The sequence below is a fragment of the Mustela nigripes genome, chromosome 8 (assembly GCF_022355385.1).
Source record: "Mustela nigripes isolate SB6536 chromosome 8, MUSNIG.SB6536, whole genome shotgun sequence".
NCBI lineage: Eukaryota > Metazoa > Chordata > Mammalia > Carnivora > Mustelidae > Mustela > Mustela nigripes.
In genome coordinates, this window is record NC_081564.1 from 12,920,946 (window position 1) to 12,947,110 (window position 26,165).

A 26,165-nucleotide genomic window follows, 5' to 3' on the forward strand; every position below is an offset into this window, starting at 1 on the left:
GTCCTCCAAGGAATATGCTTTCCCATTTAGGCTGAAATCTCAGCTGGATACTGAGGAGGGGCCCAGGGAAAGGAGGCCCGCTATAAAAAGCCCTTTGGTGGGTTGAGTCTTCGCTGGTTGCTCTAGAGGCCCCCTGAGCCCAGTAAACTCCATGCTGTTGAGCTCAGGGGGCCAGGAAGGCTTTCTAGGGCCCATTGGCGGAGAGAGGCTGTCCCCTAGGTGGGTCAGCATGGGCACCTGCCAGGACTACTGCTTTCTGAGCTCAGTTTCTTAAAGTGCAGAGAAAGCTCACGGCCCCTTGAGGGTCACAGCCATGGTGTCTGTTGTTGTTGTTACTAATATTATTTTTATTGTTATCCCAAGCCCAAGGGAGTAGGACCATACATCTCGTGGGTTTGGGGAGCCAGCAGGGATAGGCCTTGGGGAGGGAGAATGGGTAGCCATCTCTAAGCTCCTTCCCTTGCACCAGGTTTATGATCATTACTTCCCAGGTCAAGTTTATGGAGCTAGAGAAGCCAGCCCTGAGACTTCTCCAGGCCAGCATTTCCCCTGCTGGGTTTCACAAGTGTCCTCCAAGATGGTAATAGGTTTCCCACAGAATAAAAGAATCCCATGGTCAGATAAGGTTGGAAAACACTAAGTTTCAACAAAATTAATTTTTTCTTCAGTTGCAGGCCTTCTCAGTGCTTTTAGTAAGCCCATTCATTCATTCTTTCAAATAGTATTTATTGACGATGCTGTGTGTGCCTGGTGCATTGTGCTGGGCAGGAGAGAGACAGTAGGAACAAATAATCGTGATCTTTGACCTCTTGGAGCAAGGCCTAGGCTAAAATGCTGTTCTTGGTGCTGGACTGAACGTTAGAATCACCTAGAGGGATCTCACAAACTGGAGATGTCAAGGCCCACCCCCAAAGATTTTGATTCAGTTGGTTAACACTGGGTCTTAGGCACCAGTATTTTTCAGAAGCTCCCCTGAGCAATTATAAAGTGCCTTCAAGGTTGAGAGTCACAGATAGACAGTGAAATGACAGTTGGGGTCAGTACCAGGCAGTGGGTCAGGATAGAGTGAAAACACTGTCATTGTCTGGGAGGTAGAAAGGACACCACCAAGCAGGAGAAATTTTAGCTGCAATCTGATGAATGAGCATAGGTGACCCAGGTGGGATGGGCTGGGGGTAGGAAGACATCCCAGTGTCTGTGCAAAGACCCTGCGGTAGGAAGCCCTTGGGCAGTGAGAACAAGGCACATGATGGCACTGGAGTTTGGACCCAGAGCATCCAGAGCATCTGACAGTTTTGTCTCTCTGAGCCTTGGTTTTTTAATCTGTAAAATGGGAATGATATTCATCCCAGTGGGTAGTGTTTATGTGAGCCTGCAGAAGGAAGTTTAGAATGGGAAGCCCTTTTAGTGGGACAGTGAGATAATCAAATACGTGTTTTTTTTTAAATGATCCTGGTCTCCAAGTAGAGATTATGCAGTCTAGTGTGATGCTCTTGGATGAAAACTAGCACACGTTTACTGACTACCTACTGCGTACCCCAGGTTGTGGGGCCCACAGAGGGTGGCTGGAACTCAGCTCTCACATCAGTGAGGTCGTGACATATTTTAAGTACCCTAGAGGTCTGGGAGGTGCCTTGGAGGCGAGCGAGGGGAGGGAGGCTCTCTGCTCCTCCCCCGACAGGTGTGACAGGTGCACACCTAGCAAATCAGTTCTTGTTTCCACATCGTGCTCCCATTTGAAAAGGGGGCAAGCCCAAGAGAGATGACCTCCAGACCTCCTGGGTGTGGTGCAGAGCATACCTTGTTTGGGGTTCTCCATTCTCGTAGGGGTAATTCTGGGCTCTCTGCTCCTCCACAACATCTCTCAGAGAGCCACAGAACCCTTAGCCAGGTGCCAGTACAGGAGGCCGTGCTTGGAACTAGAGAAGGAAGTTGGCCCTGGGGGTCCCTCTAGAAAGATTTGAGGTCATCGTTCCCATAAATTGAGCACCTGCTCTGAGCTGGGTACACTGAAAAGGCTGTGCTAAATTCGATCGCACAGGAATTCTGTAGAGGAATGGTGCTTCTACCACCTTCCGGTGAGAAAAGTGAGTGCCAGATTGCTAAGGCCCCTAGAAAGCATGGGGCTGGGGTTTGAATGTGGGCTCTTCTGTGGAGTCTTCTTTTTTTCTTTTTTTAAAAGATTTTATTTGTTTATTTCACACAGAGAGAGGGATCACAAGTAGACCGAGAGGCAGGCAGAGAGAGAGGGGGAAGCAGGCTCCCCACTGAGCAGAGAGCCTGATGCAGGGCTTGATCCCAGGACCCTGAGATCATGACCTGAGCTGAAGGTAGAGGCTTAACCCTCTGAGCCACCCAGGCAGCCCTCTTCTTGAGATTACTATCTGCTACCCTCCAAATACCAGCTGTGACCAAGGCCGGGCCCTCTTGGAAACTGGGAGTTACCAAATAATACAGGGCCAGGGTCCCTGGGTTCCTGAGGTTATTCTAGAATCATAGAATCTGTGTTGGCTTTTCAGTAGAGTAGAGTAGTAAAGAAAGCAGGCTCTGGGGGCACCTGGGTGGCTCATTGGGTTAAAGCCTCTCTCTGCCTTCGGCTCGGGTCATGATTCCGGGGTCCTGGGATTGAGGCCCACGTCAGGCTCTGTGCTCAGCAGGGAGCCTGCTTCCTCTCTCTGCCTGCCTCTCTGCCTACTTATGATCTCTGTCTGTCAATAAATAAATAAAATCTTTAAAAAAAAAAAATCAGGCTCTAGAGTTAAGTTGAGTCTCTCCTGCTCTGTCCCTTACCAGCTGTGTGACTCAGGACGTGTTACTTTCTCTGTGCCTCAGCTTCTTGATCTGTAAGGTGGGGCTGTATTAGTACCTAACTCACAGGGTTGATTGGAGGGTGTCATGATTCAATCAACGGGAAGCCGTTAGAAAAGTATCTAGCACACAGTAAATTCTCCAGGAAGATTATGACCCTGTTGTTGGTGCTGTCTCAGTTTTCCAGGCCTTCTGTGACAAGATACCGCACACTGGGTGGCTTAAAAGTTAGCGATTTATCGATTTATCGTGTCACTATTCTGGAGGTTGGAAGTCCAAGATAAAGGTGTGGGCGGGTCAGTTTCTTCTGAAACCTTTCTCCTTGTTTTGCGGATGGCTGCCTCCTTTCCCGACGTCCTCACATGATCATCTTCCTGTGTGTGTCCATGTCCTAATCTCTTGTTGTAAAGGCACTAGACATATTAGATCAGGACCTACCCTAAAGCCCTCCTTTTAACTTAATCACCCACTGTAGGGACCTCATCTTCAAATATGGTTGCTTTTCTGAGGTCCAGGGGTTAGGGCTTCAACAGAGAAATGTTGGTGGGGCATTTCAGCCTGAAACAATATTGGGGTGTTATTTGCTCCCCAATCCTCTATGGGGGTGCCGTCTTTCTCTCCCTACTGACTTGATGGGGCTCTCTTTTCCTCCCTGGCCCAGAAATCGCAGCCAAGCACTCAGCTCTGAGGCAAGCGTGGATGAAGGCGGTGTCTTTGAAAGTCTGAAGGCAGAGTCGGCCTCCCCACCCGCGCTCTTCTCCGGTCTCCCTGGCCTCCCAGCGGGCAGCCTGCCGACCACCCCTTTCCCATCCAGCCTGGTGCTGGGGGCGTCGGCCGGAGGTGGAGACGTGTTCATCCAGATGCCTACGTCCAGAGAGGAGGCCGGGGGCCGGGGCGAGGGGGGCGCCTACCACCACCGCCAGCCCCACCACCACTTCCACCACAGTGGCCACCGTGGGAGCTCGCTGCTGCAGCACGTGGGTGGGGACCACCGTGCCCATTCGGATGAGGGGGGCGACGAGCAGCCAGGGACGCCTGCCCCTGCCCTGTCCGAGCTGAAGGCCGTGGTCTGCTGGCTCCAGAAGGGGCTACCTTTCATCCTGATCCTCCTGGCCAAAGTGTGCTTCCAACACAAGCTTGGTGAGTCCGGGCGTGGGGGCATCGCAGGTGTGGCAGCCTGGGGCTTCACCTGTCAGGTCGGGGGCCCTTCATCCCACAGGCCAGGGCAGGGTTGCAGAGGCCTTCATGGTACCCAGTGCTTAAGAATGTGGGATTCCAAGTCAGACCTGGATGGCAAGCCTGGTCGGGCAGCTGTGTGACCTGGGACAAGTCACTCACCTTCTCTGAGCCTGTGGCGTTCTCTGTCCAGTGGGGGTTGTCGTTGGCCTTGCAGAAACTTCCTTTGCTGCTTGGTTGGCATGAAGGAATAGAGGGTAGTGACTTCGTGATGTTGCACACGGTGCCTAGTAAGCTAGGGCCGGGCCCGAGGAGTCTGAGAGGGTGGCGCAGACCTCTTCTGTCCCGCAGGCATTGCCGTGTGCATCGGGATGGCCAGCACCTTCGCCTACGCCAACTCCACGCTTCGAGAACAGGTCTCTCTGAAGGTGAGTCACCCAGCAATCCAGTCTCCTAGGCACCTGTCACACGTGACCACAAACCCCATGGCTTTAAACAATACAGATTTACTCCCTGATAGTTCTGTTGATGAGAAGTCCAAAGTGGGTCTTTCCAGGTGAAGATCTGCTGTCAACATGACTATTCTCTTGGGAGGGTTCAAAGGAGATTACCTTGCCTTGCCTTTCCCACGTTCTAGAGGTCACCCACATTCTTTGGCTCGTGGCCCCTTGCCGCCTCCTCCGAGCCCACAACGCCACACCTCTGTGCCCACCTGTCTGTCCATAGTCACATCTACTTGAGAACCCTCCCTTCTGTCTCCACTTCTGCTTTTAAGGACTCTTGAGATTACACTGAACCCAGCTGGAAAATCCAGGAGTCTCCCCATCTCAGGGTTAGCTGATTAACCATCTAAATTCCACTAACATAGCCACAGGTGATAGGGACTAGGTGATAGGGACTGGGATGGGGCCGTCCCCAGGAGGCCCCTCTTCCGCCTGCCACTCCTGGGCAGATCCCCAGTTGTGCTGTCCTTCTCCCACACCCTCCCAACAGCAGTGTCTCCCCCATGCACCCTTATCTACCTGGCCACTCCCACGGTTGAGGCCATCCTGCTGATGCTGCGGGTCCACCAGTTTCACCATCCAGCATCACCACCATCTAACCTCCGTGCGGCACTAACCAGGCCGAGCACACAACTGGGCGGCCGGCGGAGCTCATCTTGCAGATTTGTCTCAGCAGCCCAGGAGGGAGGCAGAATCCTTCTTAGCTCATTTTCCCAATGAGGAAGCAGTGGCTCAGAGACACTAAGTGCCTTGTGTATGAGGTCACACAGTCCCTGGAAGTGGTGGTGTCAGGCTGTCAACCCAGGCCTCAGGCCCACAGGCTGTGTTCACCCCCAGCTGAAATCCCAGCTCCTCTGGCCACCAGCATACAGGCCCTAGGATAGGTTACCTTGGTGATCTCAGTCTCCGGTGCCACCCTGGAAAGTAAACCATTCACACCAACTTCATACATGCGTGGGTGGGGGGGGCGTCAACTGAGATAGTGTTAGGAGGTGTTTAGCACAGGGCCTGGCGTACAGGAAACATTTAATTGAGCTACTTTTAATAAGCCTATGCCTTCTACTCTGCGTGTGATCCCCTAACAGCCACCATGCTCTCTGGTCCTTCTCTCCATCGTTTTCTGGTGCTTTCTTAAAACCATCTGGGCCTCTGTGAGACACAGAAGGCAGCTCAGTCTCCCCTTGACACTCGAGCACATTGAGGTCCAGAGCTGGGCCTGGAACCATAGGTTTCTTCTTGACCCTCAGTCTCATCTTCTTCATACAGACTCCTCCTGCTGTTATTAGAACAGCAGGCTGAACAGAACTATGGTAGCACACTTTGGGGGGCTCTCCCTCAAATACAGAAATATCCAAATGGTACCTTGGCTTAAATTTTAGGGCTCAGAGGATGCCTCTATCTGTGGATAGATGTTGTAGGTAGAAATCATTGAACCCTGTGAAGACACAGCTGATGTTTTGCCTGTCTATACACACGTTTTCCATGAAAGAGATTCTGCATGACCCTTAGTAAGTTTAGAAATATCAGCTTACTGCTGGAGAACTCTCCCCTTTTGTCCTTCAGAGTCTGGCTTCTCAGGGCATTGCTAATTCTCCGTATTCCACCTCTGGTTTGGATTTACAGGGGGATTAAACTGGAATCCATTATTTATTGGAGTAAGAAGGGCCGCTGAGTAGATCATTCACATGGATAAGAGCAGTTGTTTGGTTTGAAGGTGGTTTCTAGGGTCATTAACCTTGACCGCTCCTGGAGTAATGGGTGGATGGAGATGCATTTATTTTGTCTACCCTATGGAAATGTGCTCTGTAACCATGCGTGAGACACTGAGCTGTGTCTGGAGACAGTGGAGCATTTACCAAAACCGCAGGGAAGGTTGCACTGAGAAAGTTATGACCTCATCTCATTCCAGCAATGCAGCTGCCCTGATCTAGGAAAAGATGAGCTTTTGGGAATCAGCAGCGCAGGGGTCTGCGTGAGTCTCCCAGACTTCACAGGCAGGAGCACACCCTGCCCGGCCCCTCCTCTATGTATTCCCCGGGATGGCTCTCAGTCTGAGAAGCTACAGGAAAACAGGAAACCAAGAAGGTTTTCCAGTTGGCTTTCTGGGGACTAATCAGAAATGAGGCTGGAGAAAGAAATAGGGGTGGTTTGGGGAAAGACTTTGTTGGCCACGTGTGTGAGCTTGAACTGAAGCCTGTGACCATGGCCCTGCGTTGAACAGTCAGGCCAGGAGAATAACCCCGAGGTCCAGGCTAGAAAAAGGGAGAGGAGAATCGGCCAGCCTATAGATCTGAATCGACTGCTGGGTTGTATAGTCTGAATCCTACATCCTGCCATTTAGTGAGTCGAAACACGAGCCCATACCAGACTGAAAGTTTGTGTTTTTGGATTTTCCTTCCTCCTTAGCAGAACTCTTGTTTTCAAGTGAGGGTACTGAGGCGTAACACATGTGCCCTTGAGCAAGAACTGTTTCCCCGCTCTGTGCGTCCCCAGTCCTTACAGATCTCCTTACAGGAACTGTGAACCAACATTGACTGCATGCAGGCACCGTTCTAAGCATTTCTTGTGAAGCGGTTCTCACAACTCTAATGGAGTCCCACTATGTACCCATTTTACAGATGAGGAGAGGGAAACACAGAGAGTTTCAGCAACTTGCCCAGCCCTGCCGTTACAGATCAAGTGTTTGAACCCAGGCCGTCTGGCTCCAGAATCCATGCTAACCATAGAACCTTCCTGCTTTTTCACATAGCAGGTTCCACATTTCTGTCACCTTCTCTGGGACCACCCCTTGGGTTCCAGTGGGATAGGAAGATGCCAGTGCCCTTCCCTTCACCATCAGCCCTACTTCTTCTAAACATTTAAGAAAGGGAAAGTGGCCACTTGTCAGAGAACATTCTGGAATGTTTTGCGATGTGCACCTCTGACATTGTAGCATCCCTACAAGTCTCTTGCTTTGTCTCCAGGAAAAGAGATCGGTGCTGGTCATCTTGTGGATCTTGGCCTTTCTGGCGGGGAACACCCTGTATGTGCTCTATACGTTCAGTTCCCAGCAGCTGTACAACAGGTGAGTGGGCAGGGGGGTCTGACCTGTGGCGGGAAGGTGGGGGGGTTCTTTGCTGGGCTTGGGGCACATAGCTCCTTTATTTGAGAACGATGCAGCAGCTCTGTGTCATCTATAAGTTTTCAATTCCACCCTCTCATATATATATAGATATGCGTGCTGGAGCAAAGCTCTCTAGTGGAAATATACCACAAGCCACATGTGTGATTTACGATTCCTAGTAACCACGCAGTGGGTAGGTGGGAGAGGGCTGACCAGGAAGGGCCTGTAGGACTAGGCTGAAACTCCAGCCAGGCTTCCAAATCATGTCTGTCCCTTTTAAAAATGGACTTTGAGGAACGGGCAGTTTCTCTGCTTTCTGGGACCCCTCCATAAAAGCAATTTGGGGAGTCAATTCTAAGGCATCAAGATACATCGCACACGCTGCTTTATTGTCTAGCCCAGATTATCAAGGTCCTGGTGGGTGGAGGGTGGAGGAGATAGCGTTTCCCAGAAACATGGATGAATTCCCAGCTCATGCCATTCTTTGGGCATGATCACATTCACAGGCTCAGACCTCTGTGCCCCCATCGAACCAGGGCTGTGTCAAACTGGCAGCACAGAAAGAGAAAAGCTTGGGAGAAAAGCAACAGAGTTGAGCCCCTTTCCGTAATAATGTCATCAGTCTAGAGTGTGTTTGTAAGTGATACCCATAGCCATTATCTTATTTTACCCTCCCAGTGACCCGGCAGGGTATTGCTGGCCCCGATTCACAGGTGGGGAAACTGCAGCTTCATGAAGTTTTTCCTAATGAGCCTTAGTCCTGATAGGCAGTCTTTGACAGTGAGTTTGAATCTTCCTAGGATTTGAAATCTGATGACCAGCATCCTTCCACTTATCAGCTTTGTGCCCTTTGGCAAATAATGGAAAATCCTTATGCCAGTTTCCCCATTGTGAAACCGGGACCAGGTGATTCTTGCCTTATCCACCTGACAGGCTAATTATTTGGAAGGCCAGATGATATAATACAGGAAGAGTACTGGGCAAACTGAAACCCGGATATACCATAACGCTCTCATAATTAATACTATTCTTTCATGATAAATTAAAGTCCATTAAAGTTAATAGTGAACGTTAAAAAATAAATAGACTTGGGCACCTGGGTGGTGCAGTTTGTTAAGCATCTGACTCTTTGTTTCTGCTCACATCGTGATCTCGGGGTCCTGGGATCAAGCCCCATGTCAGGCTCTGCCCTGGGTGTGGAGTCTGCTTAAGATTCTCTTCTTCTGTGCCCTTTCCCCCGCCATGCGTGTGTGTCGTAAGTTGTGCTCTCTCTCAAATAAATAAATGAGATCTTTAAAAAAAAAAAAAAGAAGAAGAAGGAAGTAGACTCAGCAATCAATCTGCAAAAACACTTTGGCTCTCCAAAAAGCAAAAACAGGGGGAAAAAAAACCTAAAATGGTGAACTACAACCCAGACAGGTGAGTCTAACACCAGCTGGTGTCTGTGAATGAAAGCGGGAGGCAGATGTTCATTGTACTGCCATCACAGAAGTGTAACAGAGAAGCAGAGCCAACCAGCCCAGGGTCCCAGGGTAGGACAGGAGCGAGACAAAGGGCACTCAGAGCTTCTAGCCTCTCCCTGAGTTATGATGTGGATGACCGCTCCAACCTGGAAGCAAGGCGTCCTCCAGAGACAAGACTAGAATGCGAAAGGACATAGATGGTATCGGGAGATGTGTATAATGTATATCTTCTATATATTGTATTTTATATAATAAGAGGGCCCAGTTTGTGCTATTTCCTGCCAGCCCAGCAGAATAGGTCAGAAGCATTCAGAAAGCATCCTCGCTGGGCTCTGTGCACTGTTCCTTGCTTTACGGGGAACAGAGAGGACTTGGAGTGGCCTTCGCTCAGAGCCTCAAATCCAGCAGGAGGAAAAGTGAGTGGACCAGTGCAGTTTGGATGCTGCTTCCTATCCTGGCTTTCATTCCAGCCCAAGAGCTGTGGGCGGGCGACTATACCTTTTGGTGCTCTAGTTTCTCGAGCTCAGATGGGAATAATCATAGCACCTGCCTCGTAGGGTCTTTGGGAAAATGAAATGAGTTAAGACATGTAAAGTCTGTAGGATCAGCCAGCAATGATGTCAACAGCCGAGCTATCCTAGCTGTTATGTTATTATTATGAATAATATCATCACTCTCAGAGATGGTAGAGAGTGTGTGACTCGAAGTGTGGTCGAAGTTGGAGAATGGCTTGTTGTCTGTGTTTAACAAGGTAAGTGCAAAAACTGAGTGTGAGGTTAACTACCCTGGGTAAGTTGGGTAGACTGGGTTTATGTACTCTGAGTAGCGCTGCTATGGGGTAAAGATTGAAAGCGCTAACTATAATCAGGACAACCCAGGTCCGTATCCACCTGTGTCCCTTAGTATTTGTGGACCTTATGTATGTTACTTTATCTTTCTGTGCCTCCGTTTCCTCACTGTTAATGGGGTCGTTAACAGTGCCTACCTTGTAGAGCTGCTGTTCCTTTCACTGCTCCACGTGGCAGGTCTGTAGTATGTCTGTTATCTCATCGAATCCCACCAATAACAGTGTGAAGGAGGGAATGAATCCCATTTTGCAGAGAAAAACACTGAGGCTTACAGAGATAACATTATTCACCCAGGGTCCAATAAATGGACGAAACTGGATTCAAATTCAGGACTATCTGATATCAATGCCCATAAGCTTATCATGCCATGTGACCTTGGGCCACTTACTTCACCTCTCCAAGCTCTCCAGGCAGGACAATGAGACACCGTGAGCAGAAAGCTTAACACAGTGTCTGCACATCCGTTGCTCTCCTCCCTGCATAGTGCTGGCCAGCCTACCTGCCTCCCTCCCTTTTGCTTCCTCTAGTGAAGCCTGTTGTGGACTCATAAAACTGGAGGACACCTTAACTAATGAGGCTCCTGGCCAACCTCGCTGCAGAGCCCTTAGGGGAATGGAGGCTCAGAGAGGTTAAGACACCCACCCGAGGTTGCACAGCAAGTTAGTAGCAGATTCAGGAACAGGATACAGATGTCTGATTCCCAGTTCAGGGCCCTGTCTACAGATACTTACAAGGCTCCCAGAATGGATAGAAGGAGCCGCCAAGGGCCAGGGATCCTAAGCGAGCATCTGGACTCTCTGAGCCATTTCTCCCCCACCCATTCCACCAGCCTCATATTCCTGAAGCCCAACCTGGAGACGCTTGACTTCTTCGACCTGCTGTGGATTGTGGGCATTGCTGATTTTGTGCTGAAGTATGTCACCATCGCCCTCAAGTGCCTCGTCGTGGCCCTGCCCAAGATCATCCTGGCCGTCAAGTCCAAGGTAGGCACTGGCTGTGGCCACAGGTAGCCTCAGTCAAGCCGATCATATGGGGGACTTGGGGCACCTTAAGAGCAGGTATGGGCAGAGCTGATATCACCATATGAAATAAACAGAGCCTGTCACCCACCCCTTACTGTTCCCTGAGTCCAAGTGTATTCTTTGTTGTCACCACCATCCTCTACTCGGCAAGGGCACTTCTTTTTTTTGTTAAGATTTTATTTATTATTTGTCAGAGAGAGAAAGTGCGTGTGCGCGCACAAGCAGGCAGAGAGGCAGGCAGAGGCAGAGGGAGAAGCAGGCTCCCTGCTGAGCAAGGAGCCCAATGTGCGACTCTATCTCAGGACCCTGGGATCATGACCTGAGAGGAAGGCAGAGGCTTAACCAACCGAGCTACCCAGGTGTCCCTGCAAGGGCACTTCTGAGTTTCATTGTTCAAAACTGCCCTTCATGCGATTTTCATCTAAATGTCACCTGAGAAAGGAAGAAAGCATGTTGACCTGCCCTGGGTCCTGCTTCTCCCAGGGAAGGATGGCTGTCTTAGGTTTCAACTCTGTGACTTTAGGAGTGTTGTTTTTTAAAGGGTACTGAGGCTCAGAAGAAACAAACTCCATGTTAGGGATGCCTGCCACACCACAGGCTGGGGTGTGGTGGCAGGGGTGCTTTGCCTGCAGGAAAGGCCTGCAGGCAGGTGTTGTGGTAGGTAACTTGCAATTACGAGGACTGGGCAGAGTTGGGAAAAGACATCATCTTTAAGGGTTAATTAACGCCAGTGCCTCTGTAAGAAGACTCGAAGCAAGGGAATCTGGGCAGAGGGAGATGCACCCAAAAATTTCTGAAGACTCCTACTTTCCACTCTCTAAAAGAAGCCATCTTTTCAACTTCAGAAAGCCCAGAATTCATCACAGGCCTTGGCTGGCAGGAGAGCAGGTTGGAGCTGGCTGTCCATCTTGAGAGCCCAAAGCCATTGGCCAAGTGCATCAAAAAAACACTGCCATGTCCCTTCTCTCACACACTCAATACTTCTGACACCACATGTGTGGGTGTCCCCACACGTCAGGCAATGCTCTGATCGCAGCTCCGTGTCCTACAGTTCAACTCAGTTCTGACACTCTCTGCCTGGAGATAGGATCCTATCCCACACATGAAGGGCTTAGTCCCACAAGACTGTCCCCACCCCACTTCAGGTACCAGCTGCCAGGCCAGACTGTCACCTGTGCTCTGACTAACTGGTTATCAATCAGAGTTCCCTGACCCACTCCTCAGGCTCAGTCATTTCCTAGAATAGCTCACAGAACTCAGGGAAACACTTACTTTCATTTACCTGCTTATGGTATCATAAAGGGTATGATAAAGGATACTGAGGAATAATAGCCAGATGAGGCACATAAGGTGAGGTCCAGAAGGGTCCTGGGCACAGGCGTTTCTGTCCCCATGGAGTTGGGGTACAGCACTCCCCCAGCTTGTGGACATGTTCACCAACCCCAGAGTTCTCAGAACCCTGCACGACTGGGATGTTTATGGAGGCCATATCACATAGGCGTGATTGATCATTACATTTCCAGCCCTCTCCCATCTCTGTAAAAAGGGAGGTAGGGCTGAAAGTCCTAAACTTCTACCACGGTGTGGTTTTTCTGGTGACCAGCCCCACTCTAGAAGCCTACCAGGAATCACCTCATTAGAACCAAAGATACTCCAGGAAATTCCAAGGGATTTAGGAGCTCATTGTCAGCAACCGGAGGTGGAGACCAGTAGAAATATTTCTTCTTATTTCACACCAGAGCAGTCTGTCTGATTTTGCGCCCCCCCCCCCACCAACATCTCACCTTCATTACCCACCGCATGGTTTATTCAAGTGAACCAAAATCTAGGCTAGGGTGGTTGCCTTAGATGAAGTCACAGGTCTGATGCCCAGAGGCAGGACCAGGGAATCTAAAATGGCGTAAAGACAGAAAAGAGACCTGGAGAAGAAAGAAGAGCAACAACAGACAAGTCTCAGCAAGTCCTGAGATGCCTCCCCACTTGCCCTTCCTAAAACCATCATCACCACTGCCCTCTGCCTCCCAAGCTCACGCCGAGTACCAGGTCGGCAGCAGGGACTTGACAGTGGGAAGCAGCGTGGCCCGATGGTTAGACACGTGAACTTTAGCATCGGGCACGTCAGCATTCAGGCCCAGCTATAACCCTTCTCAGCTACGTGACCTCGGGTGGATTACTTAGCCTCTCGTGGCTCAGTTTCCCTGTCGGTAAAATGGAGATAATAATTGTACTGGATGTCTTCCTCTGGCCCCTCCAGATACACTATACACACTGAGAATACCCAGAGAATCCAGGGTAATCTCCCCATCCTAAGATCTTTAACTTAGGCACAACTGCTAAGTCCTCTTTGCTGGGGAAGGGAACATTCACAGCTTTAGGGGATCAGGATGGGGACATCTTTCTGGTCATTGCTGTTCTGAGTGTTTTATACACGTAAGCTCATTGAGTCTGCACCACCCCATGGAGTAAGTACTGTCATTTCTACCATTCCCTTTCACAGACATGGGAAACAGCTCTGAACACACAGTTCCCACCATGGGCAGCCCTCCACAGACAGCTTTCTGTCAGGGGCTAATAATTACACCCTCTTCTCATCCCTTCCAACCTAGGGGGATAATAACTCCCTGCCTGTGGAAGTTTCTCTACCCCTGGGTGCCTTTCCTAAACCCTGACCACCCCTTTATAAAGAGTAGATGTATTAAACTCTTCTTCAATTAATAAACAGCCAAAAGAATTAAACCCCCTTCACCGAAGATCTACCAGTAGCAAATAGGTACCTGAAAAAATACTCGGCCTCATCAGTCTTTAGGAATGAAAACCACAGTGAGGTGCCAAGCACCTGGGTGATGGTGGCCAAGGTGAAAAGGCCAGACCACACCACATACCACGTGTGGGCAGAGCTGTGGGAGAACCGGAACTCATCCGCTTCCGGTGGGAGGGTAAGTGGTACCATCCGCTTTGGAAGCCAGTTTGGCAGCTTTTTAAAAGGTGAAAGATCCAGCTGCTGTAGGATTCAGCCCTCCCACCCAGAGACAGCCACCCAGGAGGAGTGATAGCTCACGTCCTTCTGAAGACTTTTGTGTGAATGTTCATACAGCTTTATTTGTAATATCCATAAACCGGAAATCACCCAAATTTCCATGAATAGGTGAACAGAGAAACAAATTTTGGTGTCTGCATGCCACAAAATACAACTCAGCCATGTAAAGGGATGAACTACAGGTGACCCTTGAATTACACGGTCTTGAGCTACAAGAATCCACTTACACATGAAGTTTTTCTGATAAATACAGTACAGGATTGTTAACTTATTTTCTCTTATGATTTTCTTTTTTTTTTTTAATTTTTTTAATATTTTATTTATTTGACAGAAAGAGGGGGAATGCATAAGCAGGGGAGTAGCAGGTTCCCTGCTGAGCAGAGAGCTCTAGGCGGGACTCCATCCCAGAACCCTGGGATCATGACCTGAGCCGAAGGCAGATACTTAACCGACTGAGCCACCCAGCGCCCCCCCCCCCATGATTGTCTTAACGTTTTCTTTTCTCTGGCTTACTGTGTTGTAAGAAGGCAGTGTAAAATACGTACAGCATACAAAATATGTGTTAATCGGCTTTATGTTACTGGTAAACAGTCTGGCCAACAGTAGGCTTTTAGTAAAGTTTTCAGGGCATCAGAAGTTCTATGCAGATTTTTGATGGCACAGAAGCCAGTGCTCCTGATGCCGATATCATTCAAGGGTCAACTGAATTGATACAAACATCATAAACGAATCTTAAAATAGTCACCAGTTATGCTAAGTGGAAGAAACCATACTCCAAAAAAAGTGTGCCTAGTCTAGGAAATGGAAGGTGACAGAAAGCACATCAGGTCTTGCAATTTCTGGGGCTGAGAGATATGTTCACTGTCTTGGCTGTGGTGGTGCTTTCACAGGGGTGGGGGTAACAAGCTTCTCAAATTACACACTTTAGGAGGAGGGGCTGCTGCTGCTTCTACACTGGCTTCAGTCCGAGCTCCTCCCCAGCCTGGGCTGCTATGGTCGGAGGGTGGCCCTAACTGCTTGTCCTTGGGGGCCTCCACTCAAAAGTCCCTTCTAGATTCCTGAACCTTCTCCTTCATAGCACTGTGACATTTTGGGATTACCTGTTTCTGTGATTATTAAGTTCACTTCCATCTTCCCATATACAGAACATCCGTTTTATCCCCCCGGCTTGTCTGTAAGACCTAGCATGGCGGTGCCCAGAGAGTAGGGCTCTGTAAACAGATGGGTGAGCGACATGGCGGAGAAACTGGAGTCTCACGCAGTCCCTGCCCCGTGCCTTTGGTTGATTATCTCCAGACAGAAATAAGATGGGAAAACTTTTCAGTGTCCAGTGAGGGCAAGAGACGTGAACCCAGCCACATGAAGAAGCTAGCTCAGCATCGACTGCCTGGAATAATAATAATATCTCACAATTATTGAGCACCAACTGTGTACCTGAAACTTCTGTGCTAAGAGCCCTTCATGGATGAATTACCTTACGTGGCCCCTTGCTCTTCCTCTTAGGTGGGTTACCATTACTCGCCTTGATGGATAGGAGATGGGAGGTTGAGGGAACAGATGGCTTCTCGGGTCCCACGGCTGTTACCACTTTGTGCTGGAGCCGGGTTTCCCACCCAGGGCTCCCAGCTTCATGGCCCATGCTGTACCTCAAAGTGGATGTGGGAGAAGGGTCAGGAAAACAGGTGGTTAATGGTTACTTACCACAGTGCAGTCTGGTTCTTGCTAGATTCTTTGTCATGTCCTGACTCCCTTCAGGCACTCATCAGCCCTCTGAGAGGGAATTCATTACTGCCTCTTTCTAGATGGAAAAGTCAGTGTCAGGGTCCTGTAGCTGCTATAACAAATCACTGTGTGTCCGGTTCCTTTAAAGTACAGAAATTCATTTTCTCCTAGTTCCAGAGGCCAGAAGTCCAAAGTTAGTGTCACTGGGCTGGAATCAAGGTTGTCAGTAGGGCCGCACTTCTTCCAGATGGTAGGGGAGGATCCATTCCTTGCCTTTTCCAGCTTCTGGTAGCTGCTGGTGTTTTAGGCTTGTGGCCTCATCATTCTAGTCTCTGCCTCCGTGGCCACGTGGCCTTCTCTGTGTATGAAGTGTTCCTCTCCCTGTCTCTTATAAGGATACAGGTGATTACATTTAGGGTCCTGGATAATACAGGATGTTCTCCTCATGCCAAGAATATTAATAATTTCTTCAAAGACCAGCCCCCCCTTCCAGATAAGGTCACATCCACAGGTTCTAGGGAACAGGGGTCTTTCGACATTTCTTCACTGACTCTCCTGAGACTGAATGAGGTATGAGATGCCCAACCAGTCAGTTTTAAGAATCAGAGTAAAAATCCTTATCTTCTAAGTCCCAAGGCTGTGGCCACTGCAGGAGATCACCTGCTGGGCACTGAATGGACCACAGGCCAGAGCTCCTGGGCCTCTCCTGACCCTATCGCATTCTAGCCATGGGGGTTTGGGTGAGTCATTTTATGTCCCTGAACACACTGCATCCTGTGGAAAATTGAGATGTTAACAAAACCTCGCTTGAGAGACTGCAAAGATAAAGAGTCTTAATAGATATGGGATGAAACAAGGGGCTGGTTGGTGATTGCCTGGAGAGGAGGCAGGCAAGGCTTTGCAGCTCTCCACCGCTGGCCCCACCTACCTGTCCACCTGCCTTCTCCTTACACTTGGTTCTCCCTCCCCCCTGCGCCTCACCCTGTTCTCTATGTATCAGCCAGACTCTACTTCTTTCCTGTCTGTATACACGCCCACTAGTACCAACATGTGGCCAATGCTCTCCTTACCCTGTTTTCTAGATAAGAAGCCCAAGGCACTGAGCCATAACTGATTGGAAAGTTTCCAAAGGGGGTTATGTGGTGCCCAGTCTCCTACCCACTGCACCTGCTGGTCCTTCTGCCTCAAAGACCGGTCCCCTGCTTCATGTTGTCATTGATTCCTGCTCCTTGGATCACAGCCTCTTAGAAACCTTCCCTGCCTTTCAGGCTAGGGACGGCACCCCTGAGGAGGACTCCCAGAGCACCCTATATTCCTCCTAGCACTCACCACCCTGACTATGATTGCTGGCTTAATTGTTCACCTTCTCTGCTTGATTGTCACCTCTGTGACAGCAGAAATGAATGCATCTAGCTTGTTTGTCAATGGGTCGCCAGCATCTGATATGTGCTCAGAAGCATTTGTTATATGTGTATGGGGTAGGTGTATGGGTTAATAGATATATCCATAAATGGATGAATTAGATGGCTGGATGGGTGGGTGGGAGGATGGATGGATGGATGGATGGATGGATGGATGGATGGACGGATGGGTGGATGGGTGGGTGGATGGATGGATATTTGGATGAATGAGTGGATATTTGGATGGATGGATGGATGGATGAATGGATATTTGGATGAATGAGTGGATATTTGGATGGATGGATGGACTGATGGACAGGTGGGTAGATGAATGGTTCAGTGAATAAGTTGATAGTCTAGCCAGCTATACTAAATCTTACCACCTCCTCTTATACCAGCAGTGAGAGCTTAAATTCCTTTTCCAGCTCAGCTCAAATCTCTTGTACTTGGTAACTATCCAAAGAACTCTAATGAAGACACAGAAATCCACAAGGCAAAGTAGTACTTCTACATGCTGGAAAGGACCATATAGGGAGCCTCAAAGAAACCTGGAAGCCAAACTAATGATAATAAATGTGGCCCGGCATCACTGAACACTTGCCAGGAGCTAGGCTTTGTGTTAGGTGATATCAGTCATTCAGGAAATACTGCCTGAATGCCAACTGTGTTTCAGGCACCGTTCTAGGCACTGGGGTTAGATCAGTGAACAAAGGAGACAAAAATCCCCATACTCGTGGACTTCATAGTCTACAGAAGACATTGTCCCATTCAGTCTTAATCCTGGGATGATAGATGTTGATCTCTTGTCACGGAGCAGAAACTGGGGGAAATCACATACCAAAGATCACAAACCTCACAGTTAACCCCTAGCAGTAGGACGAGCTCACGTGGAGTCAGCCCTCTGAATGGGCCAGACATTCATGTCCTTCCAACATCTGTCTTACCAGGCAAGTGCTGCTGTTCTTGTGGGTTTTTGTTTTTTTTTTTACCAAAGTCCTATTTACAGACTATGAAGTTAACTGATAATCATTGTCAAGTCTACAATTCAATATATTCACAATTATGTGCACCTGTCAACCTCTGTCTGGTTCCTTCTTGTCACCCGAAATGGAGCCTTCTCCACCTCACTCATGGTCAGTCCCTCACACGCACCCCTAGCCTCTGGCGGCTACTACTAATCTGCTTCCCATCTCTGTGGATTTACCTGTTCTGGACATTTCATATAAGTGGAATCATCTCTTGTCTGACCCCGTGCCTGGCTTCCTTCGCTATGCATAATGTCTTCAGGGCTCTTCCATTTTGTAGCAGGTGTCGGGACCTCATTCCTTCTTACGGCTAAATCATATTCTGTTGTATGGGTCATGGGACCATTCTTTGACTTTTTGAGGAACTGCCGAGCTGTTTTCCACAGCAGCTATACCATTTTACACTCCAACAGGTCGATTTTATCCATGTTTTCCAGAGGAGAGAAGGAGCAAAGGGAGAGGTTAAGGGGGTATAGCCCCAGGCCACACAGCTTGTAGGTGGCTGAGCAGGGATTTAATTTAAACTCGGGGAGTTTAGCTGCAGAACCCCCTGCTCTGAGTTACTCAGCCATATTCCATATTCCCTTCTGGGGACGCTCCCTGGGGTGGTTTGGGAAATTGCTCCGAGCTGATTAGGGAGAGGGGTCCCCATACACCATCTACACACAATTCCAAGTTCAGACCGAGGCTCCTTCACTTCCTTCTTCAGACAGGCACTTCTGGGGGCGAGGGGGCGGGGATGGGACCTGACACCCTTTCCCTGTGCCACCGGAGGGTGGGCGACAATTATTAATGCCTCCCTGGCAACTGTCCAGCTCCCTTTCTCTGATTATTATTATTTTATTCGGCGAGATTAATGTGCCAGGTCAGAGCATAATCCAACCTGTAAAAAGTGATGTGAATAGTTTCCTCAAGATAAATTACAGGCTTGGAAAAGGTTCACAGCCTTTCCTTGCCTGTCTGAGTGCTCTTCCGAATCCTCATCAATCCTTGTCTGGGCAGAAGAAAAGGACGGGTCTTCATCTGCAGCTGGGAGTGGGGAGGGGGAAACGAGCACATCTGTCAGGGACCCCTAATGGCTCACAGCACAGCTGCTCTGTCCTGCGCCTTCATGCCATCCTCTGAGAGGGTCGGTTGGTTTTTAATATGATAATTGTGATCCTGGAAGGGCTTGTGGCATTTGGATTTGCTTGATGGCTCCGTGGTCCCTGGCGTGTGAGGCTGGGTGAGCCGCCAGTTCCCGGGTGCCTCCAGACACCTGTCGAGAATCTTCTCACACCTGGGCCTCCCGGGGGAGCCGTGTTCTTTGGCCAGCAGAGATGGGGATGGGGTTAAGGATGGGAACCACTGGCCAGCAACCTCAACCCTAAACCATCACACGGGCTGGATGCCCAGAGCAGCCCCTTGTCATCATAAATCCAGATAACTTATATAATCCATACGTCTTAGCTTTGCCTGCTCTGACTCCTACCCAGCTGTCTGACCTCATCCGCCATGACTCTGTCCCTTGTTCACGCTGGACCAGCCCACCGGCAACCTCGAGGTGTCCCCGATGCACCCAGTGCCTTCCCTTTGCACTTACCATTCCCTCCACCTGAGGCAGTTTTTGCCCTGGTGTCCCCATGGATGTCTCCTTACCATCATCATTCAAGTCTTGCTCCAGTGTCACTTATTCTGAAACCATGTCACCTCCCTGTCCACCCTGTTGAAAGTGCTTGTCCTCAACCTGCGTTACCACACCCCCATTTTACTACCTTCCTTTGGAACCTAGAGTTCATGACCACTTCTCCCCCCCCCCCACCAGTTCCCCTGACATTATTCGGGACCTGCTGGCTGACATGGGCAATCCTAGACCCTGAGAATATAAAAATAAGTGGGAAACCTTTTTTTATATATTAACTTAATCCAGACCTAGTTAAAGGGCAAAATTCTTGTTCCAGAAACATGCATACCCTACACTCTGACCCCTACTATTAAGTGGAAATAACTAAAAACCTAGCTTGTACGTGCTGCTGCTTCTCTATTAGAATGAAATACTCTTCACCCAGAATTCTCAATCTGTGCTGGCCAGTACGACAGCTACAAGCCACATGTGGCTATTTATTTTATTTTAATAAAGATTTTGTTTTTAAGTAATCTCTACACCCAATGTGGGGCTTGAACTTACAACCCTGAGACCAAGAGCTGCATGCCCTACAGACTTAGCCAGCCAAGCCACCACGACATTCGGCTATTTAAATTTAAACCAGGGGGCACCTGGGTGACTCAGTGGTTTAAAGCCTTCAGCTCAGGTCATGGGCCCGGGGTCCTGGGATCGAGCCCCACGTCGGGCTCTCTGCTCCGCAGGGAGTGATTCCCCAGTGCCCTGGCCATGCTTCTGGTGTTGAGTAGCCAGCTACCTCTGGTGGCTGCCATTTTGGGCAGCATAGACATGGAACATGTCCATCATCATAGAATGCTCATTGGACAGCACATTCTAGAACATTCTGAGGACAGGGTTTATTCTACCTCCAGTGGTACAGGTGGCAGACGGCTGCCATTCTGCCCATTTCCCACATGTGGGAAGACAAAAAAGCCAGCATTTGCCGAAGAGCTCTCTGGCTTTAGTAAGTGGAAGCGACTCCACGGAACAGAAAACACTGGCCTTGAGCAAAACCACGTTCAAACCCTGCTCCTTGATGTATTCCCTATGCGACCTTGAGCAAGTGACTTCAGTCTTTGGAGCCCTCTGCTTCCTCATCCCTAAAGTGGTCATCTTGAGGTTCTCAGCCTTCTTGAGGTTCTCAGAAGGTAGAAGGCGATGTACCTAGCTTGTCAAATAGTTAACATCAGCCACACAAGGCTTCACTCAACTGTTTTCTCCAAAGAACCCAGCATTTGACTAACTTTCTGTCTTTTCCATAAGAATAGGAAAGAGGAGGGGCACCTGGGTGGCTCAGTGGGTTAAAGCCTCTGCCTTCAACTTGGGTCAGGATCCCAAGGTCCTGGGATGGAGCCCCACATTAGGCTCTCTGGGCAGCGGGGAGCCTGCTTCCTCCTGTCTCTCTCTGTCTGCCTCTCTGCCAACTTGTGATCTCTGTCACAAGATCTCTGTCTGTGTCTGTCAAATAAAGAAATAAAATCTTTAAAAAAAAAAAAAAAACGAGTAGGAAAGAGGAGGCCCTTCCCAAGTCCAAAATCATCTTAACCTGAACTTCCCATTGGATGAGACTCCATGAGATGTCAGCATCACTGGCTCACCTCCAAGTACAGGGGAGGAGAGTGAGAATGGACGAAAGCTAAGAAAGGTGGTTTCTCTGACGTGAGAGCCGGGAGGATTCATGAGGCTTTTTGTGCTATTAAAATCCCGCCATTCTCTGGGCCCTGAACCCAGCCCTTTTGCTCTCAGAGTGGTTTACCCACCGAGTGAGTCTCCCTCCCTCCCTTCCAGAGGTCAAGCACTCCCCTCTCCACCCTGCCCTGCCCTCCCGAGCAGACATCTGTCTAGGCCGAGGCAGGCCTCTGTAGCCTAGGCCTAGGCTCTGGTTCTTTTTTTTTTTTTTTTTTAAAGATTTTATTTATTTATTTGACAGAGAGAGATCACAAGTAGGCAGAGAGGCAGGCAGAGAGAGAGAGGAAAGCAGGCTCTCTGCTGAGCAGAGAGCCCGATGCGGGACTCGATCCCAGGACTCTGAGATCATGACCTGAGCTGAAGGCAGTGGCTTAACCCACTGAGCCACCCAGGCGCCCCCTAGGCTCTGGTTCTTACAGCACATCATTCTCATATAAAAGTGCAGAATTTCTCCCAGGGTCAGATGCATTTGCCCCAGATTCCTGCACAGGGGGTGCTAGAAGGGGTTAAACCAGTGGTTCCTGACTGTAGGGGGGACCTCTGGCAATTTTGGAGACACGGCTGGTCGTCACAGCAGGGTTGGGGGGATTGCTACTGGGTTTTAGTGGGTAGAGGCCAGGAATGCCGCTAACACCCTTATTTCTTCACACACACACACACACACACACACACACACACACACACAGGAGACCACATGAGAACATGAGAAGACAGGCATCCGTGAGCCAAGGAGAGAGGCCTCGGAAGAAACCAGCCGGGCTGACACCTCGGTCTCAGACTTCCGGCCTCCAGAATCGAGAGGAAACAGATGTGCGCCGTTCGAACCCCCCAGGCCATGGCACTTGGCGATGGCAGCCCTGGGAAACCGGCACATCCATGCACGAGTTTCCCTACACTTCCACCATCTCTTGAGAGAGTTTTTTGCTTCCGTGCTGATGTGTCCCAACTTTCTCCCACCCTCAAGTTACTGAGGATTCTTAATTTTTTAAAAGAGGTTACAGAAACACAGGATTCAGAAGTTTAAAATGCCAAAAACAGCATTTGGTGAAAAATCCCCTTCTGTCCCTTGCCCCCAGGCACTGGTTGAGCCTCCAAGGAGGTAATCATCATCCTTGGATCTTTCCATAGCTAGCGGATACGTAGTCAAGCACATGCGTGTCTGTCTTCATCCTCCTTATCTTTATATAATCAAATAGTAATGTCCTACATGAAGCTTCCAACTCGTGCGTGAGAGATCATTCCAGGCAAATACATAGAGAGAACACAGCCTGATGGTTAAAAGCCAGACTGCCTGTGTTCAAATCCTGTTTGGGAAACCCTCCGTCACTGACCAGCTGTGCGACCCTGCACCTTCGCCTCTGCCTGCCCTCCCTTCCTCATCTACAGGATGAAATGATAATCGGACCGACTGCTATTAGTTTTCAGTTCATGCCTAGCAAATGACCGCCAACTTCGCAGCTTAAAAAAATACCCATTTATTCCCCATTTTGTAGGTCAGAAGCTTGGCAGACTTGACTGCATTCTCTGGGTAGGGTCTCACAAGGCCAGAATCAAAGTGTTGGTCAGGCTGGGCTCCTACCTGGAGGTTCTGGAAGAGAATCTACTTTCAGGCTTATTCTGGTTGTTGGCAAAATCCATTTCTGTATGGTTGTAGGACTGAAGACCCCGTGTTGCTGGGTGTCAGCCAGGGGTCACTCTGAGCTCCCGGAGGCCGCTCTCTGTCCTTTCCTGTGACTTCCTCCCTCTTCTAGCTAGAAAGGGCATGTGGAATCTTCCTGTTTCATATCTTCCTGACTTCTTCCCCTTTAAAGGGCTCATGTGATTGGATTAGACCCACCTAGATAGTCTCCCTTAGGATAAACTTAAGAGTCAACTGGTTGGTAACCTTAGTGACATCTGCAAATTCCCTTTCCTCCTATAAATAAGACCCCAGGGAAGAAAGCTCTCCCAGTACAGTCCCAAGGGACAAGGTTGGAAATTTGGGGGAATGCTACCCCAAAGGGTGTTGTAAGGCTCCGGTTGCATATCTCATGGCATGTGATGTATAAAAGTTAGCTTTTGGGAGGGTAAGGGCCCCCTGGATTTTTGTATTGTGGAAACGTTTAGATTAAGGCTTTTCGAAGAACTTCCTCTAAGGCCACCTTGAGCAGTTGTGAATTGCTTAGTCCTCTTTGACCCCTTGATTCTGTGGTTCTCCAGGACTCAATCTAACTATCACTACCTCCCACCCCCACCCCCCTACCCGGTCCCCTTAAGACAATGGTAGTTTCCCTCATTCATTTTCCCCGTCCCAGCACATACGGTACTGCTTGGTAATTACCCAGGCCATTGTCTCCTCCTCCAAACCATAAATTCTGAGGGCCAGATACCTGACTGTCCCATTCACTGTTACAGCCCTCATCTTCAAACAAATCCTTACAGACTGTATCCTTGGGAGGGGGATGGTCCGGTTTGCCTAAACCTATTTTACAGATAAAACTGAGGTTAGGGGGGCGCCTGGGAGGCTCAGGCAATGAAGCAGCCAACTCTTGATGTCAGCTCAGGTCATGATCTCAGGGTGGTTAGATCGAGCCCTGGGCTCCACGCTCAGCAGGGCATCTGCTTGGGATTCTCTCCCTCTCCCCCCACCCCCCGCTTGTGTGCTCCGTCTCTCTCTCTTTCTCTCTCTCTAAAATAAATCTTTAAAAATAAATAAAAATTTAAAAAAAGAACTGAGATCTAGGGAAGCTAAGCTATTTGTCATGGGTCAGTGTACTCAGAGGTAGCAAAGCTAAGCCCCAAACCCAGCTCTTTTGACTTAAGACATAACAACATTTCTCAGCATTTCTTCCTCTTTACGTATCCACTGTACAAAGTGCTTTATTTGTGTCATTTCATTTGGACCTAGAAAAAATACTGTGAGAGGGGCACTGTCCTTAATTCCCATCTTACAGATGAGAAAACAAAGGGTCAGAGTCGCCCAAGAAAGCCACCTGGCTGGTGAATAAGCTCAGGCTGTGAGCCCAGCAGGTGCTCTGTCTGCCCGCAGCTGTTAATTGAAGACACTGACCCATCTCTCCTCATTAGGCTTCACCGAAACAGAACAGAAAGCCAGCAACCAAGATACTAATTTTTAGTAATATTAGAATTACCTAATGTTTACTGCGATTCTATGCTTAAAAAAACCTCCCTCTCTGGCATTGCCAAGAAGATTCTAGAGCAAGTCAGACAAGCAAGAAATTATCTTTTCCTAGAGACACTGGAATCATGAAAAGAGCAGAGACTCTGAAATTCAACTTAGGTTCAAATATCCCCTCCACCCCCTTCCGCCTCTGAAACCTTGGTTCACTTCACTGAGCCTCGGTGTCCCCCATCTTTAAAATGGGAATATTAGGTTACCTCATAACCCTGTTGTAAGAATTAATGAAAATAACACAGGTCAAGTGCTGGCTGGTTAGTTACTTCTTGTTTGTTTGGGTTTTGTGGGGTTTTTTTTTTAGTTTTATTTATTTGTTTATTTTAGAGAGAGAGAAAGTGAGTGCACAGGAGTGGGAGAAGGGACAAAGGGAGAGGGCCTCAAGCAGACTCTGCAGTGAGCATGGAGGCCACTGCAGGGCTTGATCTCACGACCCATGAGAACATGAGCTGAGCCAAAACCAAGAGTCAGACCCTTACGCAACTGAGCCACCCAGGCACCCCAATTTTTGTTATTTTAAAAGAAATAGAGAACATTAGCAGTTATCGGGTTACAGCTTAAAGTGAGCAAGAAAGTCAGAATCTGGCCAAACTCAAATGGAACAAAACACCATTTACTAAACTATGATTCTGGGACCTTAGAGAGATGATAGTGGCCATTTTATAAAAAGATGTTCTGTGGTCAGATAACTTCGAGAAATGCTCTGAGTGTTATTCACCCTCCCCAGCCCCTGCCCTGCTTGCACATTAACACAGTAAAGGTTCTGAGAAGTCCTGCAGTGAGATTCATTTCACTTCTACATTTCTCCAACTTTTTAACCATGGAACACTTTTGTTGAGGAGCACAGTATGCTACAAGATCTAGTTCAGGGATTGGCAAACCCCAGCCTGTGGACTCGGTGCTTATTTCGGTAAACACAGCCATGCTAATGCATTGAAGTGTTGTCTGTGGCTCCCTTCATGCTGCAAAGGCAGAGCTGAATAGTGGAAACAGAGTCTACATGACCCGCAAAACCTAAAATACATAATATCTGGCCCTTTAAGAAAAAGTTAGCCAACCCTGATCAGGAGTTTGAATCTATTTATATTCCTAATTCATTATAGTTTGGACTTCATAAGACAGCTATGTCTAAGGGGGAACTCCATAGTCTACAGCACACACTTTGGGAAATAGAAGACTCCAAGGGGTGAAATATGGCGAGAGGCTTTGCTGGAAACCAACAGAAATGAATCTGGGTAAATGTCATTATTAAGGATTTGACTGTTTGAAATTGCCAGGCTAATTTTTAATTTAACACTAAAGCAACAAGTGGCTTGCAAGGCTTCTTAGGATCACACACATCCCTAGGATTTGTTCTTTCTTTCTTTCTTTCTTTCTTTATTTATTTATTTATTTATTTATTTGACAGAGAGAGATGACAAGCAGGCAGAGAGGCAGGCAGAGAGAGAGGAGGAAGCAGGCTCCCCGCTGAGCAGAGAGCCCTGATGCGGGGCTCGATCCCAGGACTCTGGGATCATGACCTGAGCCGAAGGCAGCGGCTTAACCCACTGAG

The 26,165-nt window shown here is 48.9% G+C and overlaps 1 protein-coding gene across 4 annotated transcripts in view; it reads left to right on the forward strand.

Moving 5' to 3' along the window:
- Positions 1–26,165, forward strand: part of RNFT2 (ring finger protein, transmembrane 2) — a 67,641-nt gene that overhangs the window by 3,840 nt on the left and 37,636 nt on the right. For all 4 annotated transcript variants that reach the window (XM_059408508.1, XM_059408509.1, XM_059408510.1 and 1 more), the window contains exons 4-7: positions 3,470–3,948; positions 4,336–4,412; positions 7,451–7,551; positions 10,731–10,884. In XM_059408508.1, the coding sequence (XP_059264491.1) occupies positions 3,470–3,948; positions 4,336–4,412; positions 7,451–7,551; positions 10,731–10,884 (811 nt within the window). The remainder of the gene's footprint in view (positions 1–3,469; positions 3,949–4,335; positions 4,413–7,450; positions 7,552–10,730; positions 10,885–26,165) is intronic.